General features: G+C 56.5%; 1 protein-coding gene across 3 annotated transcripts in view; it reads left to right on the forward strand.

Annotated features, from left to right (window-relative positions):
• The window catches only part of JUP (junction plakoglobin), a 57,476-nt gene that overhangs the window by 23,921 nt on the left and 13,777 nt on the right, over positions 1-19,778 (forward strand). For 2 of the 3 annotated variants that reach the window (XM_075911529.1, XM_075911531.1), the window contains exons 2-4: positions 15,230-15,465; positions 17,811-18,070; positions 19,114-19,352. In XM_075911529.1, the coding sequence (XP_075767644.1) occupies positions 15,230-15,465; positions 17,811-18,070; positions 19,114-19,352 (735 nt within the window). Of the gene's footprint in view, positions 1-14,462; positions 14,612-15,229; positions 15,466-17,810; positions 18,071-19,113; positions 19,353-19,778 lie in introns of those variants that run through there. The other variant, XM_075911530.1, reaches the window with a different exon arrangement.

Here is a 19,778-nt window from a genome sequence, read left to right on the forward strand (position 1 = left end):
CTTGGGGGGCAGGAACGCCCCCCCGCCCACGGCAGGCGGGGAGCTGTTTCAGCCCCTCCCCCTCCCCGGTTACAGGTTAACCAGAGCTGGTAAGCATTACTTAAGGTGATGTTTACCGCTTAACCGGGTAATGGGTTACCTGGTGGGGAAAGGGCGTGGGTGTGCTCCCTACTCCCCCTACGAAGCAATAAGGACTCCATTCGGACCTTGCAGATTGCCTTAGCACATAGGCGATGATGCAGGGCCAGAGTTGTAACCATACTTACCCCTCTGGGCTCTTCTGAAAGTTCCCCCGGAGCCCATGGGAATTGGGCACATGGTGGTATAATACCCATGGGAGTTGGGCACATAGGTGCTTTTGAAATCCCCCCATGGCACCTGTTTGCATCTTTAGGCACCTACATGTGGCCCTTACTACTCAGTCTCCTCACCCTGTGGAGGGAAGGAAGTTGCTATTCCAGGTCCTGAGGCTGTCATGAGATCCCAAATGTTTCTTGGTGTCTGTACCTCACAAAACATACTTAACTGGTGCTCTTGTGTGGTGGTTTTATGCCCTTTTTGGGACACCTTTTAGGCTGACCAGGAACTAGCACTAGCACTCAGAAGGCAGGATAAGGGACGTCCGGAAGGTACATAGATGGGGCAGGTTCTGGAGTGGCCTAGGGGATAGGGTATTTGCCTGGGGACCACAGGATGGTGGGTTCAAGTCCAGCCCCCCACTCCAACCCACTCTGAGACAAGCCAAACAGCCAACACATTTCCCACACTAGGAAAGCATCTGGTTATTAGCCACAAAGTCAATAAGGAGCCATGTTTATTGCAGGACAAAATGAGTCCTGCTTAACATCCTGTTGTCGTGGTTTTGATTGCTCTGTGTGTGTGTGTGTGTGTGTTTTGCTGCCTTCCACGCTAAGGGAGCCTTCCTGGAGGACACCCCTCCTCCCCACTGGTGATCCCAGTCTTTGCAGGGACTGGGGCTTGTGGCTTCGGAGCCGCCTGGAGTCAGTCCATGGCACCTTGATGGGCAGAGGGGGAATGTGAGTGGATTCGGTGCTGTGTGTGTGTAAGGTCACAGCCAGGCTGGGATTAAGGCTTGTCACTAAAGGAATTGGCTTCTGTCTATACTTTCACTGTGTGAGGGGAGGAGATAATTGGCCTTGCTTTAAACTCTTCTGAGCTCTGAGGCCTACCCATCAGCTCCCTGGAGTGCTGCCTGAATTGGGACTTGGAGAACACGGAGTTAAAAGGGACACGCTTCTCCTCCGACTGTGGCACTTCTCCAGGCTGCTCCGGAGAGCACTTGTCTCCCCTCGGCTTTCTCTACTGTACATGTTACCTAATTTGCTGGTGGGAGGATTCGAGGTGCCAAGAATCCGCACCTCTTCCTGTAGCGCATTCCGCAGGCTGCCTGAGATGCCTCTCCAGCTGTCTTTGCAAAAGGCCTTAAGTCGCTAATTACATTCGCTCAGGCTCATCCCACTCCCGCATAGCTGTGAACATTGGGATTCCTGACTGGGGCGCGCTAGAGCCCTTCTGACCTTTTGTTCTCTCTGGAAAGCGGAGGGGCTGTTTCCTGTGTGGATAGGTAGCCCAGCCTGCTCCTTGGCCTGCTCCTCCCTCGCTCCTTCTGTCCGGGCAGGCAGCTGGTTTGGGTTCATTCTCGACAGCACACGAAACCCTGAAAACTCAGTGTGGGGCGACTGGGGGGCACCCCCCTCAGCACCGTCCTACCCAAAGGGGTTTCAAGTTACTGGCTTGCCTCCGAAGGGTGGTGCTTTAGGACCCTGGGCAGTGACATTAGTAGTGTGAAATCTCCTGAAAATTCGAAGCACAAGGTAAGATTTGTCATGTGTGACTGGACTGTCTGGCCACGGCCCCGTAACCCTTAGACACGAGGAGTCTCCAAGCCAAGCGGGTGCTTAGCAGGATTGTCTGTCCAAGGGGTTAACGCGATTTCTTTGAGCTTCATTTAACCTATTTGAGTGGTTGGATCGTGCTCTGGTAGAGCCCTGTGTTCTTAGTCTCAAATCCTTTTAATTGGAGCTGGCAGTTCTGGCTTTCATCCTTGGCTGGTGATTTCAAAGGGGGGGAGGCAGCAGGATGCAGTCATGCACCCTAGTGTAGCATCCTCTGGTTGTGCCTTGATATCCAGAGCTCCTACCCTGCATGCCTTCCATCGTATAACTGGCAATGAGTGATTTGAGCCTGACAACAGGAAGTATCGGAAGTGGAACATGTCTGGGGATGGGGTGTTTTTTTAATGCAACAATATTTATGGCTTCCCTGCTGCTTTTTTTTTGGGGGGGGGGGGGATTGCTCAACGATAAATCAGTGTAAAGCTGGAACTCTGCTGCCTGCCTGGCACGAGGAAGACGGGTTGACCACGGAGTGCCAAGACGCGGGCAGTCGAGCTGCAAATAGATGCATATTTATTGGTAGACGTTATCTGTGCGGAGATGAAGCTGTCTGGATGCAGATCAAATAACTTGGTAGACGTGAGACTTCTAGTCTCTTTCCAGTGGTAGCTTCCTCTGCTCCATGTCAGGATTCTTAACTCCTTCGCTCCAGGCTTCTGGTGGGAAAGAATTACAGTTTAAGTCCTTGCTCTGCGGGAGGAGGTGGCCAAACCGTCTCGTCTGACCTAATACTTGTTTCTGTTCTCCCACTTTTGAGCCCTTAAATAAATGTTGCCCATCTCGTGTCATGTTTCTCCCAACGTGCACACGCAATTGGCCAGTCTGGCACCTCCATGGGTTTCAGCGGACGGTAGAGGCCTGGCTCTGGAAGCGGAACGCAGTTCACTCGAGTTTGCTTCTCCCCAAAGTGTTTGCGACAGCAAGTTGCATGCAAACTTTCAGGGCTAGAAACGGTCACCCCTGTTCAGTCAGTGGTGCTGTTGGTTTGTAAATTCCCTGCTTGCCTGGGCAGCTCTGGCTGCTTCCTAGAGTTGAGCTGGTCAGATGCCGGGCCATGACTTTGTTTGAATTCCTGAATCTATCCAAAGGGTATTTTCCCGTGTCTCAGAGGGAGCAGGCTTGTGCATGAGTGAGCTTCATGTGCCCCTCCCCATGTGCACTCTCCCCCCCCCCCCCCATCCTCCCCCAGGTGCCAGAAGCTGGGAAACAGCACCTGCAGAAGGCTTGGTTGAAATGGGGCGGGTTGATTTTTCACTGTGGCTAAAAATTGATCGTGGCCAGCCTCTGTACTAACAGCATAGCTGTAGTCCTTGTGACTGCAAGCCAAGCATTTGCAGTTGAAAAGGCACAAATTAGGCCCAGCTTCTGTACAGTAATTATCCAGAACAAGGGTCCTTTAGCTTCAGCAGGGCAATCGCTTTAGTGGCTGGCCAGCGTGGGAATCTTTCACGAGTTGATGGCGACACTCCATCCATCGCCTGCTCCTCCACATTAGTGTTCTCCTTAACTCTGCCCTCTGTCTCCAGAATAGGGACGTAACAGTGGCTGATGACTGAGCAGTTCCAGCTCATGCTGGCTCCGGGAGCCACCCATGCTACAGTTCTGCATTTTAAATGTAGTAAGAGCCAGTAGGCTCTTACTACTTTTATAATGCGGAGACGCAATGTCCCGGGCCAGCGTGAGCCAGGATTGCTCTGTCATCAGCCACCGTGACATCCCTATTCTGGAGACAGAGGGCAGAGTTAAGGAGAACACCAATATGGAAGAGCAGGCAATGGAGTGTTACCACCAACTCATGAGAGATTCCTACACTGGCTCGAGCCGGCTCCTGGAGCTACCCCCTCTGCGGCTCTGCAGAGCGGCCCTGTCAACTAATCGTGTCGTTGACACAAGTTGCATTTACCAATTTAACATTCTGACTCTAGAAGGAAGCCCGCTCTGGGTGGTGGGGCTGCCTCTGTCCCCTTCAGGAGGTGGCAGGAGAGGCCAGTAGATCTCCCAGCCTCTGAATGGGTTCCAGAGTCACAAGGGTGGCAGCGCGGGCTTCCCGCTGCCTATGCACCACAGGCGCGTGCCAGGACTGCTGGCGTGGAAGTGTGCGGTCCTCCCCCTCGGACCTGGCCGTGAGCTGCAGCGCCGTGAGCATCGTCCAGCGGGGCTCCGCATCCGCTGTGCTGCCCTTCTGGAACCTGGGACCAATGGTAGATAAGAGCACTAGTTGTGATAGCGACTTTCTCTCCCTGATTCAGGGCGTGTCCTTCTAAATCTAGCCAGGTTTGCCTTCTGTATTCCCAGGCTTGGACCCCGCCCTTGACAGAGGAGTTGGGTGAGCGCAGCTGGTGGTCAGAGGCAGAACTTTAAAGGGAAAGTCTCTTGTGATGACCCCTAAGTGTTGGTGGATGGGCGGCTCTCCCCAGCCATTGTTCCCTTGTTTTTTACCAACTGCCTGCTATGGAACCATCCTGTTCCGGCTGTAAACTGCCCATTGGCAGGAAGCGTGATCTGGTCTGTGCCTCCCAGTGGACCACCTGTCTGTACTATGTTTAATGGCTGCTTCAGACAGCTGCCTAGAAGATAGAGCTCCATCTCTCCTCCTGTCTGGTTATCTCCAGCTGCTGTGCTGGCCCAGCCGAGGGTGGGGAGCTGCCTTAGTGCTGCGTGTCCATCAAATCGGTGCTGAGATGGGTGGGAATGCTCTGCCTGTTCCTGTCCAGTGCGCCATTAAAGGAACAGCGCTTGACCTTCATGTGGTCTCCTGGGAGAGATTTGGTGTCACTGCTGTAGCTGCTAATAGAATGGGAAATCTACCCCGCCTCCCTTCATAAGAAGAATTTCCTGTGGGCCTCTCCTTGCTATGACACCCCACAAGCATGGGCCTGGATCATGTTTTTTTTAAACAGATGAGTCCTGGTGTAATGACCTGCCTAGCTCATCCCTGAACGAAGTTTTCTGGGGGCAGAATTGGTTCCTGTTAACAGGAAGGAGGACTCTGCCTCTTACGTGGTGGTCCATGTTCCCTCAATATTTTTCCACCCAGGTGCAGAATAAATTTTGTTCTGTGCACTGAGGCATGTGTGGGTGTGCACCGCCAGGAGAAACAAATGCTACCGGCTGTGGGTGCTCTACTAATCAGCTGGGTGGCATTTTAATCTCTCTTGGGCAGCCAGCCACCCAAGCGCTCAGCTTATAGGGAACGCTGGTGGTGGCCTGCCTGTGGTCCACTTCCTGACGGTCCCTTCAGTGCTGCCAACTCCGAGCTCAAAACTCATGAGTCCGATTCTGGCCCCCCCCCCCCCCCCCAACAAATCATGAGACTTAAACTCCAAATTCTTCTACGTTTGCTTTCGGGGCCACAGTTTCAAAACTTTCCTCCCCAGTCCCAGGGCTAAACTCTCCAGGAGTGGAGGAGATCGGAGCGCGTTCCCATGACTTTCAGGTAGATACCAGACTGAGTGCTGGCATTGCTGGTCACTGCAGGGGGGCTTCATGGGCTGCCTGCCCTCCTGGGTCTGCCTCCGGTCTTCCCGCTAATGCTCGCCTTGCTCTTTCCAAATCCCAGCGCGGCACTTGTGGTATGGGAACCCCTTTTACGTACAGACCCGTTAACCTAAGCTCTGCGTACGTGCCTGCCCGCGGTAGGCCTGCTTTCGGCGTGCTAGTGACTAGGGGTGGAGGCGGTTAACCGGTAAGCTGCTGCATATTGGTTCTGGTTAAGTTAAACTCCGGAGCCGGGAGTGCCATGAGCCTGTGAAACCGGCAGAGCTCATTTAACCACATAACCACAATTCTATTTAAATCGGTTACACGGTTAATTTTTTTAGGAGGTTTTTACATCCCTACTAGTGACTCCCAAGGGCAGGGGTGGGCAAAAGGGCCTCCATGGGCTGTATCTGGCCTGCCAAGCAGGTTGATCCAGCTCGCAGCCGCCCTGCCCCCAGGCCAATCGAGACCTGAGGACCGGGAAGCGAGTGAAGCCTCCCTCCCACTCCAGGGGCATGTGAGACCAGAGGGAACTGCCAGCTGTTCAAAACAGCTGGCGGTTCACTCTAAGCACCCCTTGTAGGGTGGGGGGGGGCAAAGACTTCACGTGCTCCCCTCAGGGTTTGTGGGCGGGGGAGCACAGGAAGTGTCCTGGCCCCGCCCCTTCTGCCTAAGGCCCCGCCCCCTTCCTGGACGGTCCAGGGCCACTTCAGAAACGTATGAAGTGCCCCCCCCTTCAAAAACGATTGGCTACCCCCCTGCCTTCGTGTCCAAGATCTCTTCAGGGCTGGTGTGGGGAGCCGCTTGGCACCAAAAGATTCTCAAGCCAGGGCAAATGCCTTGTTTTGTTGCTACCTTGTTCTCTGTTCTGACTGCAGCTGCCCGGACGTACCTTCCCGTGTTCGTGTGTCTGCCCCGAGCAGGCTGAAGACAAAGGCGTCCTTTCTTCCCATCCCTCTGAATTACTGGCCCAAACCGCCCACGGGGCCGTCTCTGCAGCGGTGGGCACTGTCCGCCACCCCCGTGCCATGTCGCCCACGGCCGGGGGGCCGGGGTAGCCTTGTCTCTTGCGGTTTTCAGGATGAATTAAGGGCTTTTCCGCCTTGTGCTCGCCCCTAATTTGACAAGGGGATGGGGCAGGGACTCCTCCATCTCTCAATGCCCGTGGAGGGCCCAGCACAAACGCACCGGCCGGCTTGTTCCCGGGAGCTGTTGACATTTCCCAAGTTCTTAGTCAAACAGCAGCATTCCGTTTCGGCTCGCTCGGTTGCCTAGAGGCGTGCGGGCTGCAGGCTCGCTCGTTGCTTGGCCCGTCTACAAAGACACTTCCCGCGATGCCAGTGGTCAGGCTTATTACTTGCCAGCTCCGTGCTGCTGACCGAAGGCTGCCAGATGTGTTGAAATGTGGGGTTTGCGCGCGCGCTCTTTTCCATTCTATAGCGTGGATGAGACTCTGCGTTTGTAATGTGACCTAGTTTTCGCCAATCTCTGCTTGTGAGGCTCTTGGTTGCATTAATAGACCTCATTTGGCGCGCGCGCCTACAATCAAAAGGCTAAAATCTCCTTTCATGTTTCCAGTGCAGCTCTGAATGGAGCAGCGCCTGCTACCTGGCCCCCCCCACCTGAGAGGCGAGTGGGAGGGGGACATGTCCGTTCTGCTCCCCAAAGGAGAGGCACTCGAAGCCGAAAGTAAGGTTTTCTGCCTCTGGGGGAAGCTGCTGAACTGCGCCTCCCCACCCCTCAAAAAGATAAAGTTCTTAATTGTTTGTATTAACTTTATTCGTTGCACATGGTGTTAATTGCACATATATTGAGATTGCAAAGAGATGATAGTAAAGATATAAATGAAACCCTATTTTAACTCTCATTTTTAATTTTGCGCCCCTAAATGTAACTGCGCTCGGGGCGAGTGCCCCACCCTTGTTACGGCTCTGGCGGTACTCAGTGAGAATAAGGAATTCCGGGAAGGCCGTACTATAAACGAGTAGCATCGCGCAGTGCTCAGTTTTCCCAGCTGTGCTCCCTGCCGCTCACCTGCTGTGGTTGAGTAGCCTCGCCAGTGAAGGGAAGGAGAATCTACCTTGGGCCCTGTTGTGATCTTCTGGCCCCTCTGTGCCAGTGGTCCGTAAATCAGCACGTTCTGAATCCTAGTGGTGTGAAGGTAGGGAAGAAAGCTGGTGCCACCATCTGGCCTGAAGTCCTAATCTGGGAAACTGGCGAGTCTGAGAGATTGGTGCCTTGGTCAACATACAGGTAGAACCTTTCTAATCTGGCACCCTTGGGATCTGACCATGGGAGGTCAATATTGTCTAGCGGCATTACCCACACTCCCACTCTTTACTGGGCTCTTAGAAGATGTGTAGGGTTAAATCAGAACTAAATCACAGCACTGAACACTGAAAACCAGGACTCGTGGCTGTAAACAAACTTTTTGGGACCGTGGGAACATGGCCACGCCCATAAGCAGGCATCCGGCTCACTGAAATCACGCTGGACCACGGAGGTTGCTGTAATTTGCCCGCACTTCTGAACGGCTCACTGTCTTACGTGAGTAGATGCTGTGTCGCAGGCTGTCAGGGTTGGTCCCTACTCTGGCACTCGGAGTGAAGAAGGTGGAGGCTCGCAAAAGAGCTTAAATAGCTTGCCTCTGTAGGCTCTGCTTCCAAAAAAAACTCCCCAAAGTCACAGGTGTGCTTACTCCGGAAGATAGGCTGCCAGCATCACGGGATTTTTTTAAAAAAGAACCCTGGAAAAAACCGGGAGGGAACCCTTGAATTCCTTCCCATGGGGTACCCCAAGCTCTTCTGCCACAAGAGAGTTTGAAAAAAGAAAACACCGAAAACAAACTGTCTTTGATAGGGTGACCTCCCAGGTGAGGCAGACACACACCACAGGCCTCCTGTTACCTTCCAGGGCACAAGAATCAAATCATCTCCTTTAAAAAGGGTGGTTTTTATTAACAAAACAAAAAGATCTACTTGGTGAAGCATATGTGATTGCTAGGTGTGACAGAGCAACTCAGAAAAGAACAGATCAAAACACAAGCTCTCTCTTTGGGCAGTCAGTAGCTTAAATACGGTGAGTGGGGAAGCGAAGGCACGTGGACTTCACAGTGAGAGATTTAACCCAACAACCCAAACACATACCCTGATCCCAGCTAAATATACGTTTTCCCCTTAGTGACTCTCAATCCCTTCACAGTCCAGTCCACTTCCATGCCCCGAATTCCCTCCAACCCTTAACTTAGAACTCTCACAACTGGCTGCTCTTCCTTTATCTATCTACCATGTAAATTTCAACAGTCTTTCCCATTGGCTTCCCTGGCTTTCTGCCAATCTCCCTCTTTCTCCCCCCCCCCCCCACACCTGAGTTTAACCCTTTAGTCGCTGTGTGCTGGCCAGTGCTGCACCTATCCATCACACAGGTGCATTGGCTTGGACACTATTTCTACAAAGCCTTGCCGAGCAGATAGCTGTATGCAGTGCTTAGGAAATAGCTATCCTGTTTGCAGCCCCGGTCTCCGGCCTGCTCCACTTCTTCATGTAGAACAGTCTTGGACTAGCTTTTGATTTGCAAGCTTAAATGCTTGCCATCCATGCCAGAGAGGCAACGGTGGCTCATGCATTATGCAGTGCCGTCAGCGTTCCCGCCGAACCCAGGGATGCTTGCACAATAAGTGGCTGTCAAACTCCTTCAGATCTCAGAGCAGCAGTTACTGTCCACATGCACGCACAGTCTCTGTGGAACCGGCCCCTCCTGGTCGTGTGTGACATTTGTAGTCCTTCCATAGGCTTCTTCAGCTTCCAACGCCACTTCTCAAATACCCGCCCCTTGCATTTTGCTTCCTCCTCCTGGCTGTAAGGGCCTTGGTTGAGATTTTGAAAGTAGGCGAAGGGATTAAAACGCCTCTTCTGTTAATCCCACTGAAAGGTGTTTAAATCTCCCAGACTGCTGTGAAAAATCTCTCCTGCTGACCAGTGTTCCCTGTAAACTGAGCACTTGGGTGAGAGATTTAAATTGCTGATTGGCAGAGCGCCCACAGCTGGCTGCATGTGCTTCTATGGGTGGTGCACATCTACCCATGTGGTGGTGCACAGAACAAAATTTATTCTGCATGTGGATGGAAAAAATTGGAGGGAACATGGCTCTTGACTCGAGTGTTCTGTGACCCACTGTCCCTCTATGCCTGTGTGCATACCCAGCTGGCTTAGGAACACTGATTTCTGTGGGTTTGGGATCCATTCGTTCATCCCCATCTCCTCCCGTTCAGTGGCCATATGTCCAAGCCACGCCCCTGTAAATTCTGTTCCTTCTTATGGGCCAGGTGCTCTCTGCGGCTCCGTGCAACTCGCTTCATCTTCCTGCCAGTTTCCCTATCGTTCCGATGGGGGGAGCTTTGAGCAGTGCTAAATGTTTATCTCCTTGCCCACTTAGATGCTTAAATTTAGACTTCCTCCTTCCTGCCCCCCCCCTTCTCTGTCCAAATTGCCAACAGTAAGGAAAGCTGCTCCCTTTGTAGCTCGCCAGACTGCCCAAGCTGGGAAAGAAGCCGGTTGGGACTTCTCCACCTGCCCCAGGATGTGCTAACGCCTTTGCTTCTGTTGTGGCTTAAGGGCCAGCCTGGGGCTGTCGGGGGTGACTCCGGTCCGCTTAGGGGCCTTGCGTGCGCTGACATGGAATTGCTAGCCAGCCTCGCCCGGGGTGAGTCTGCCGTGCCCTTCGCTAACAAGTGACCACTTTGGGACAATGCCCTTTGTCTCTGGCTGCTGCTCGGTGCCTCGTGTCTCCCGCCTGCTTTGTTCCCGTCCCCATGACTGACTGCGGGGTCAAGTGGGCGGGATGCGAGTTCCAGGCTGACAGTGAAGAGAATTGTTCGCCAAGCTGGACCCGGTCATCAGTCGGGGCGATACCCAACGATTTATTTACAGATGCCGGGGGTGGGGCAGACGTATCCGAAACCCATCAGAACGATGAGACATGTGGGTGGAAATGCTGAACGTTAGAGCCGTATATTTTCAGCATCTGAGTCAGCTATGGACTTGGGGGGAGGGGGCTTTTTCTAGGAACTTTGATCTGTGCTTGCTTTTGTTAATGGCTCACTGGCAACCGAAGGGGAGGGCTGACTCCTGTGCTTCCTGCCTTGAAATCCGGAGGGGGGGGAGTCAATAGCCTTGTGTAGCTTCCATTAGTGGTTCTAGCTTTGTCTCTTTTTTTTTTTTTTTTAACTACCACATAAGCATGCATTATGCACAAGCCATTAACATGGTAACCTAACCAGTAAATACAACTTTATAGCTTTAAAATGACAGATGGCCAAGAGAACAACGCCCTTACAAGGGACCTGGGATGGTCACGGGGGACTAGATAGCGAACGAAGAGCAGGCATGTCTGTGGGCTAGCTTCATGCAGATTTCAGGCATCTAGTAGACTTGCATAGCCCTAAACTGGTGCAGTTAAATGATGGGTGGTCAGACAGCTTTATAGGTGGGGAAACTGAGGTACATAAGTGGAGTGACTTGTCCAAATTCAGTGGGAGAGCTGGGAACAGAAGACACCAGGTTTCCTGCGTCCCCCTGTTCTAACTCTACGAGGCAACACTTCTAGCTTGGTTTGGGCTCCTTTGAATTCTGTCCCTGCATTGGTGTGTCCGAATGCACGGCCAGGCCCTGGGTCGGACTCCTCTCCCTCGACTGTGGTGTCGTTCCTGGGGAGGACGAACGGGGTTCAGACGGGTTTTTGCCAAGCCCTTGCAGGAACAGCAAGATCTCGAGCAGACCGTGTCCGTCTGCAGCAAGGTGCTGTCGCCCCCGAAATCTGGTGCCGCTGCCCTGACTCGGACGCAAGGCGTCAGCCGGGTGAGAGATGGGCCAGCTTCCTGCCGGCGCAGGCTTGCCCATGGGTCTGTCCCTGGCTGAGGGGGAGCAGGCAGCAGGGCTCTCCTGGCCCACGTGACTCAGAGTATCGGTGCAAGGTGGTTACTTCCCCTCTCCTTTGGAAAGGTGTGTGGCTGCCTCTTCTGGTCGAAATCCCTGCCCCCGTGGGGCCAACAGAGCAGCTGCTGGCTTGTCTCCCTATCCAGTCTGAAACCGTGACTCATGCCTCCCTTCCCTGACTGTCTGACTCCTGCTCTGTGTCACCCTGGAGCAAGGGCCCTGTAGCAGAGGGGGAGCCAAGTCCCTGTGATGACCGGCCTCTTGGGTCTGCCTCAGCCCGGAGAGGAGAGCGACTCCTGTGAGGCGCCCAGGATGGGGGAGATGGCAGGGGAGGTGGGCAGGAAGAATTCTCTTCCCTCCGCTACTGCTAGGAGCCCGCCTGGACCCTGGGCACGGGTGGGGCTCAGGGAATGCCGAGAAGCGGGGGAAGGGGCAGGCTCTGGCCTCCGTTGCCTTAGTGCAGTGGTTCCCAAACTTTTTGGCATCAGGACTCCCTTTTTGATTTTTGAGAAACCCTCGCGCCCCCCCCCCCCCCCCCAAAAAAAAGCAGCAAAAGTTGAGCAAAAAAAAAAGAAAAAAAATCATGACCGGGCACGAACAACAAAAATAACCGCAAAACTTGTGGGGGGGCTGGGTCACCTCACACCCCCCTGGAATTTCTTCACGCACCTCTCCCCCCCCCCCCCCCCCAGTTCGGGAACCCATGCCTTAGTGCAAACCACACCTCAGGCGTTTTCCTGGGAAGCGTCTGCTCTGTGTACCCCAGCCTGGTATGGGGGGGGGGGGGGGCTGGCCTAACGTTGGCTTTTCTCCACTGAGCCCCAGGGTGCAGGAAGGTAGTTGGTGCTGGGGCTGAGCAGCCGAGCGCTGAGCCCCGTAGTGGAGCTGTGCAGACGGTGAAAGCGGGGTGCAGAACCTGCCCTCCACTCGCACAAGCCAAGAGCAGGCTGGGCTAGAGCTGCCCTGGCTGCTGGCCCAGCTGGGGGGGGCGCTGCGGCGTGAGCCCTGCCCTGTACAAAGGCCGGCATGATAAATGTGTGTCCCAGGTACGCTGGGGTCAGTGGCGCCCTCCTCCCATTCTCCCCCCCATTGCAGAGGTTCTGGGGCCCCATTACAATCCATCCCCTCCCTCCCCCCGCCCCCCAGCCCCGGCCATGGTGTATTCTGCTTGCTTTGGGGAAGCCGTGGCTGTGTAAACCAGCGTGCCATCCAGGCAGTAAGCCGCACTCATCTGGTTCTCCCCTAGCCTGGCTTCCTGCTAGGGATCCTGCGTTGCCTGCTCCCACAGCACGCTGGCTACGGGGGGGCTTCCAGAGCGCTGCTTGCCGGGCCTCCGGGCTCCGCTTTACTCGGCTACTCGTAAAAACGAGGAGTGGTCCTGGGGCACTTGTGAGCTGGCCCCCGGAGGGGTGCTAGGTAGTTTCAGGTGAGCAGGACGCCGACAGCCCGGCCTGGGGTCTGTGGCTTGCTGCTCCTTCCTGGCTTGGAGCCCCGCCCCAGAGCCAGGCTTGTGCCAGTGGGAAGGAGGCAAGTGACTCTGCGATAGGCCCTCCTAGCGGCCAGGCCGGGCTGGGGTGGGGTGGGGTTGAAGGAAAAACCTGCTTCACCACCTGCAGTTACCTCCCCCTTCCATGCAGCCAACGCCTCACCTGCGATAACGGGGCTGGCCGGCTTCCCCTGTTGTCCGAGGTGCCTGTCGAGTCCCCAGTCCCTTCCCCCCCCCCCCCGCCTGGGGGGGGCCAGGAAAGCAAGCCCAGCGGGGTAAACGCTCCCTTATGGACTGGGCTGAGCGTGCGCAGCCTCTGTGTGTGCGGCAGCTGTCGGCTTGGTTGGCCCAAGCGCCGGCCTTGGCTGTGTTAACCTCCTGGGGCCCTCTGAGAGGAAGCAGGGGCTCCATCTTCGGTGGGGCGCTGAATGGCCACGTTCTGAGTCTGCCACCTTCTTTTGTGGTGCAAACAAGCCTCACCTCTAGGACTGGCCAGAGGATCCCCCCTCCCCCACTCTCCGGGAGGGGGAGGGAGCAGGGCAAGCAGGTACCAGACTAACCCAGCTGCTAGCAGCATGTGCCAGGTGCAAACCCCAGATCCTCTTCCCAAGTCTCCCTGAAAGCTCCTGTTCAGGTGACCAAAGATCAGTCCGACCCCCGTCTGTTTCCTTTAAGTATCATTTCACCAGGTTCTCAGCCATGCATCCTTCCTGTCCACCCTCCCCCCAATCTGGAGAGACCCCCCCCCCCCTTCCCAGAGAGCTGTTGCTGGCATTCCTATCCCGGGGGGTCTGCTGCTGCTCTTCTCGCTCAGCCTTTTAGTGCAGGGCTACTCAACACGCAGCCCGTTCGTTTGCGGCCCGCGGGGCGGTTTGAGTTTACGTGGGGCTCAACCGGCGGCCTGCGGGTGGAATCCTTTGTACATGGCCTCCACTGGGAACACGCTTCACGACGGCAAGGTGTCTCCTAGGCGGGGTGAGCACTGAAAGACGCAAGCGGAGGGGCTGGCTGGGACAGACAAGACAGGGTATCTGCACTTCTAGCTCCCAGAGGGGAGGTGCTGGAGCAACCAGAGCATTGTGTGAAAAGCTATTTGCATATATTTGCATATATATGCAGCCACACTTGAGTTGCGGCCCTCAGCATGTGCTGTGAGTATCATTGTGGCCCCCGGGGCTTCCAAAGTTGAGTCGCCCTGTTTTAGAGCCACGGAGCCGCCTCGCATAGCCCCAGCTGCAAATGTAGTTCCCAGGCCGTGCAGCTGTGTCCCGGCCTGCCAATGCCCAGGGCCTCTTTCCTTGCTCGCTCTGTTTCTCTAAGCGCCGCTGCCTCCTCTCCTGGAAATGGGCCCTGGGCCAGGCAGATCTGGAGTGACTCTGAGCAGCCTGCCCTTGAGCCCTGGTGGGGTTGTGTCTTCCAAGGCCAGGCCGAGGTGGGAGGCAGGGGTGCACGGCGTAGCAGCCAGCCCCGGAGTGGCCGGCGTGGGGAGGTACAAGAGATTCCCACCCTGCTGATCCGGGCTCTGCCCCCACCTTAGAGGCTGAGCATGGTATGGCAGCGGGAATGGGGCATGCCTTGGAGAGCCACTCCTTCCAGCAGCATGGGCGGGGGCTGCGCGGGAGGGGGAGCGTGGTGTCTCCTCCCCCAGGGGCTGAGCCAGCTGCCAGCCCGGGAAGGAGATCGGCGCTGGCATGGCAGCTTAGAGCGGAGTCCGCAGAAGCTGCTTCCATTCTCATTCCGTCACGGGGTAACTGATCCCGCCCAGAGGTGCCGCTACTCGGCTTATTGCGTCCGGGGTAAGTACCCACCCCGAGACGTGGCTGCCTGTTCTCCCTTGGGGCTTGGATGCAGCAGCTTGTGCGAGTCCGGAATCCGCACCCACCGCCAGGCTGTTTTGCTCGGTTATAGTGCGGCTTGCCTGATTTTTTTTAGGTACTCGGAGGCGGTCCGAGAAACACCTCGAACCTGGGTTTTTCTTCCAAGTGCCGGCCTTTTGAGACAGGATCCCGCATCCTGCCGGCTCGTCTGTCGGGAAACAGCTCTTGAAAAAAGGCCTGGGCACTGCCCGGAAAAGCAGGGGATCCGTCCCTCGGTGGGGGATGCCCCGCACCGAGACTAACCCAGCCCTTCTGTAGTGACTAAGGGCCGGGGGAGCTTGTACCAGCCACAGCCTCCTTTCATGTCCCAACACGAGAGGCAAAGTGCTGAGCTGTGGGATTTGTCATCTGGCTCAGAAGAACATGGCAGATAGCGATCTGCCTGCGTGGGAAGGAGACGGGCAAGCGGTGCTTGGCTACAGCTGGTGTGTTAGCCTGGGTTGTGGGGGCCGGGGAGGATACTGGGAATCCGAATCGGGCTCCGTTCCCCCATGTGCTTGGAGGGAGGCTGTAACGTCCATCCCCTTCGCCCTGCAGAGCAGCCATGGAGGTGATGAACATGATGGAGCAGCCGATCAAGGTGACGGAGTGGCAGCAGACCTACACCTACGACTCAGGCATACACTCTGGGATGAACACCCAGGTGCCATCGGTCAGCAGCAGGTGCATTGGGGACGACGAGGACCTCTACGGCAAGCAGTACACCATCAAGACCACCACCTACAGAGAGGGAGGCGGCCAGGGCCAGGGCCTGGGCCTGGGCGCGGGAGCAGGTAAGGGGGACAGGTGGTCAAGATGTCAAGTTGGCCGTGAGCAAAGTAGACACTCCGGTGGGGGCGGGGCAGAAATTCAGCTGCTCCGTCCCAGCCTTTCTCCATCTCCCCCACGGTGTCTCCCGTGGCCTGTACTTGATCTGCCCCTCTCCGTGGGTGCATGACTTTTTTTTCTCCAGGCTTGGGCTGTCGCTGCAGCTTAAAATGCATTCCCTCCCCCTCCCCCACCGCCCCGGTGAACTGTTTGACAGCTGGTCCAAGTGCAGGGAGGGCGTTGTGCGGCAGACCCGCCGCTCTCGTTCTGAGCTCGGTTTCCACGGTGCTTTAAGCTGTGCTCGTGATCGCAGCCGTCTGGTCCCAGCCTGGTGATCGGCCATCTGTGCCTCTCCGTGCCCTGGCTGCTCAGGGACTGGGTGTAGCGCTGCTCCGAGGCGTCAAGCAAAGTAGCCGCAGCTCGGGCACGTCTGAAAAGGGAGGGGCCAGACAGACGTTCTCCCTGCACCCCAAACACCTCCATGAAACGGGCACGGAGCCGGCCGTCGCCAGGGTGACGGCTCTCTTGGCAGCTCCAGAGCCCCGCTGGGCTGAGGTGGGGAGGGACTCTGCCTCTATTCCTCTCTAACTAGAGCGAGCCGCTGAACTCTTTCGGGCCTTCATCTTTGAGGAGAAGGGTCAGGTGACTGACCCTGGGGGTAAATCCCCCTCCCCGCAGAGGGGGGGAAGTGGAAGACAACTCCATCGCTACAGCAGCGGAGCTGCAGCTGTGCTGCTCTACCTGGGCACTTCTGTGTTGTCAGAAGGGAGCGTCCATCCGCGTGGGCAACCCGCCTCTCCGAGCCTGTAGCTAGGCTCGTGCAAGAATCCTCTTGGCAGCCCTAAGCCAAGCAGCTAGGTGGACCAGGCCTTACAGCGGAGTTAGCTCAGGGATAGAGAATAAAACCGAGAAAATCTTATTGCCTCTTGTAATCCATGGCATGTCCACATCTTGAGTACTGCGTACAGATATGGTCGCCTCATTTTAAAAAAAAAAAAAATCTGGGCACTGGAAAAGGTTCAGAAAAGGACAACAGAAATGATGAGGGGTTTGGAACAGGTGCCATATGAAGAGAGATTAAAAAGACTGGGACTCTTCAGCTTGAAAAGGGGAGATATGATACAGAGCTATACAATCGTGACAGGTGTGGAGAAAGTGAATAAGGAAAAGTTTATTTACTTGTTCCCATAACATGAGAACTAGGCGTCACCAAAGGAAATTAATAGGTGGCAGGCTTAAAACAAACAAGGAAATTTTTCTTTGCTCAGCGCGCAGTCAACCTGTGGAACTCCTTGCCAGAGGATGTTGTGAAACCAAGACTTTAAGGGTGTGTTTACACAGCAAAGTTATTTCGGTATAATGGCTGTTATTCTGAAGTAACTATGAGAGCGTCCACACAGCCAGTTGGTTATTTCGAAATAATTTCCAAGTAATGGACGGCTTATTTTGAAATAGACCCTCACCAGGGCCATTCTAAGCTCTTTCTCCTGGGGCTCTAAATCGAGAGAGCATGTTTACATTAGGGAAGCCCGCCTCGGACTACTTTTGAGGCTTCTCTGCAGTATAGATGTGCTATTTCAGAATAACTATTCTGGAATCGCTTATTCTGAAATCACTGTGCAGTGTAAACGTAGCCTAACAGGGCTAGAAAAAGAACTAATAAATTCACGGAGCATAGGTCCATCAATGCTTATTAGCCAAGATGGGTAGGAATGGTGTCCCTAGCTTCTGTTTGTCAGATGCTGGGAATGGGTGACAGGAGGGTGGATCACTTGATGATTCCCTCTTGGGGCACCTGGCACTGGCCACTGTTGGCACACAGGACCCTGGGCTAGATGGATCTTTGGTCTGACCCAGTCTGGCTGTTCTTCTGTTCCCTGATCCTCAGAGCCTGGTCCTAGGCACTTCTGTGATTTGGGGGTATTGAATCTGCTAGGAACCGGCCCGAAGTGCCCAGAGGTTACCGATAGCAGCCTCTGAGCTGGGTCTGTCCCAGCAAACCACATGGCGAAAGACCTCCCCGTGTCGTTCCAATCCCCTGAGCCAGCTGGTCCCGACTTGCAAATGCCTTTAATTTTTGTTAATTAACGGGCCTCGTGTGACAATTCCCTAATTATGCTGCCTAATTAAGTGTTCCCTCGTGTCGGGGCCGCTGTATCTGTTTACAGCGTGAAGCGCCAGCGCCGTGCTGGGACTGCTGACGTGGCTGGGGTCGTGCTAAGCGCCCTGCTCGGCTAATTGAAATCGGGAGGCCCGGCAGTGTGGACTCTGCCGGGCCTGGGAACTTAACGAGCCCTCCCTCTCTTCCCAGCTGCAGCCGAGATGGAGTCTCAGCTGGCCATGACGCGGGCCCAGCGGGTCCGGGCTGCCATGTACCCGGAGACGGTGGAGGACCGCTCCCTGCTCATGACCACGCACATCGAGGGCCAGCAGACCAACGTGCAGAGGCTGGCCGAGCCCTCCCAGATGCTGAAATCCGCCATCGTGCACCTGATCAACTACCAGGACGATGCTGAGCTGGCCACCCGGGCCATTCCGGAGCTCACCAAGCTGCTGAATGACGAGGACCCGGTAAGGGAGCAAACTGCTCCGTGCCCGCTCTTGGGCAAGGAGTCCGCCTAGGGCTGGGGGAGGCAAGCCCTCAGCCCCGCCCCCTTCTGCCTGAGGCCCCGCCCCTGCAACCCAGGGCCCCATGGGAGCTAAGGGCTCCCCTGCTGTAGGGGCAGACCACCCTTTCCTGAGCAGGCAATGCATTGCCCCAGCCCCTCCTCCTCCTGGCCCTGGAGCAGGGGGGTGAGGGCAGGCAGCACACGGTGCCAGCCGGAGCACCTGGCCGTGGCTGGAGTATGGGGAGAAGGCCAGGTGGTGCACGGCCCCAGCCTTCCTGGTCCCAGCTGCAGCATGGAGGCTGGGGGGTGGTGCGCAGCACCAGCCTTCCCTGGCCCCATCTGGCACACGGAAGGGGGTAGGTGGCGCCTGGCCCCAGCTGGAGCCCGGCCCTAGCCTTGGGGTTAGACGCACAGAACGGGGAGGGTCGGGGCAGGGGGCGGAGCGTGGGCGAGGCCGAGCTGGCAGTTTGGAAAGGCAACACCTCCCACACCCACCGCCCAAGGTGCTCCGGGAGGCCTCACGGGGAGTCTCCTCTCCGCGTCGCTCTGGCCGGGGGATGCTGCTGCGAGGTGCCGGGACCTCTGAGGCCATCCTGCTGCGGCCGCCCGTCCTCTGCGCATAGCACGGCGGTCACCTGGCCCACCGGCCGTGCTGCAGCGAGGGGGACAGCCCAGGGCAGCTGTGTCCCTTTGTCTGTCCCCTGTTCCACCCCTGCCCCTCTGGCTCTTCTAGTACCACCTGCGAACTCAGCACTCCTGGGGCTGACGCTGGCTCTGGCCAGAGGGCAGGACAGGGCAGCCTGCACCCTAGTGCCCCATGGACTGGAAGGCACCGTTTGATCCCCTCGTGTAGGCACCGGCCAACGCCTGCCCCCCCATAATTCCTAGCGCGACGCTGTCAGAAAGGCTGATGCGTTGCACCCTGGTAGCTTCACCCCCACTGAAGCTCCTGGTTCCTAGCGTCGGCCGGGGCCCCTCTCCCATCTGCGGCCTTCTCTCCCCCAGGTCGTGGTCAGCAAAGCGGCCATGATCGTCAACCAGCTGTCCAAGAAGGAGGCCTCGCGCCGCGCCCTGATGCAGTCCCCGCAGGTGGTGGCGGCCGTGGTGCGCGCCATGCAGAACACCAGCGACCTGGACACGGCCCGCTGCACCACCAGCATCCTGCACAACCTCTCGCACCACCGCGAGGGGCTGCTGGCCATCTTCAAATCCGGGGGCATCCCGGCTCTCGTGCGGATGCTCAGGTACCCGTGAGCTGCCAGGCTTGCTGGACAGGGCGTGGGAGGGGAGCAGGGCCGGGCAGGCTTAATGGAGCCCGTTCCTTTGCCAGAGGAACCTGGGTGTGCTCGCTTGCAGCCTGGAATCCGCTCTCTGAGCTGGCTGGTGCCTCCTGGGCTTGGCCAGACCCTGGGTCTCCTCCCTCCGGCCGTGGTGGGATGTCCAATCCGGGCCTCCCAGAGGCTGCGTTCACCCCTCAGGGCGAGGCCGGGCTAGAGAAGCGTCCGCTGGGCTAGGGAGACGTCAGGTTGCTCGTTCCTAGGGCCAGGCCCGGGCTCGCGTCTCTTCCACGCTGGTCTGGGGGTAGCTGAGCTTGGCCAGGCACTGCGCTACGGGGGCCACCTCCCTGCCGGCCGCACCCAACCAGCATAAAATGGCACGGCCGGCAGCAG

Source organism: Pelodiscus sinensis, chromosome 29 (assembly GCF_049634645.1).
Source record: "Pelodiscus sinensis isolate JC-2024 chromosome 29, ASM4963464v1, whole genome shotgun sequence".
In the NCBI taxonomy this organism is placed as follows: domain Eukaryota; kingdom Metazoa; phylum Chordata; order Testudines; family Trionychidae; genus Pelodiscus; species Pelodiscus sinensis.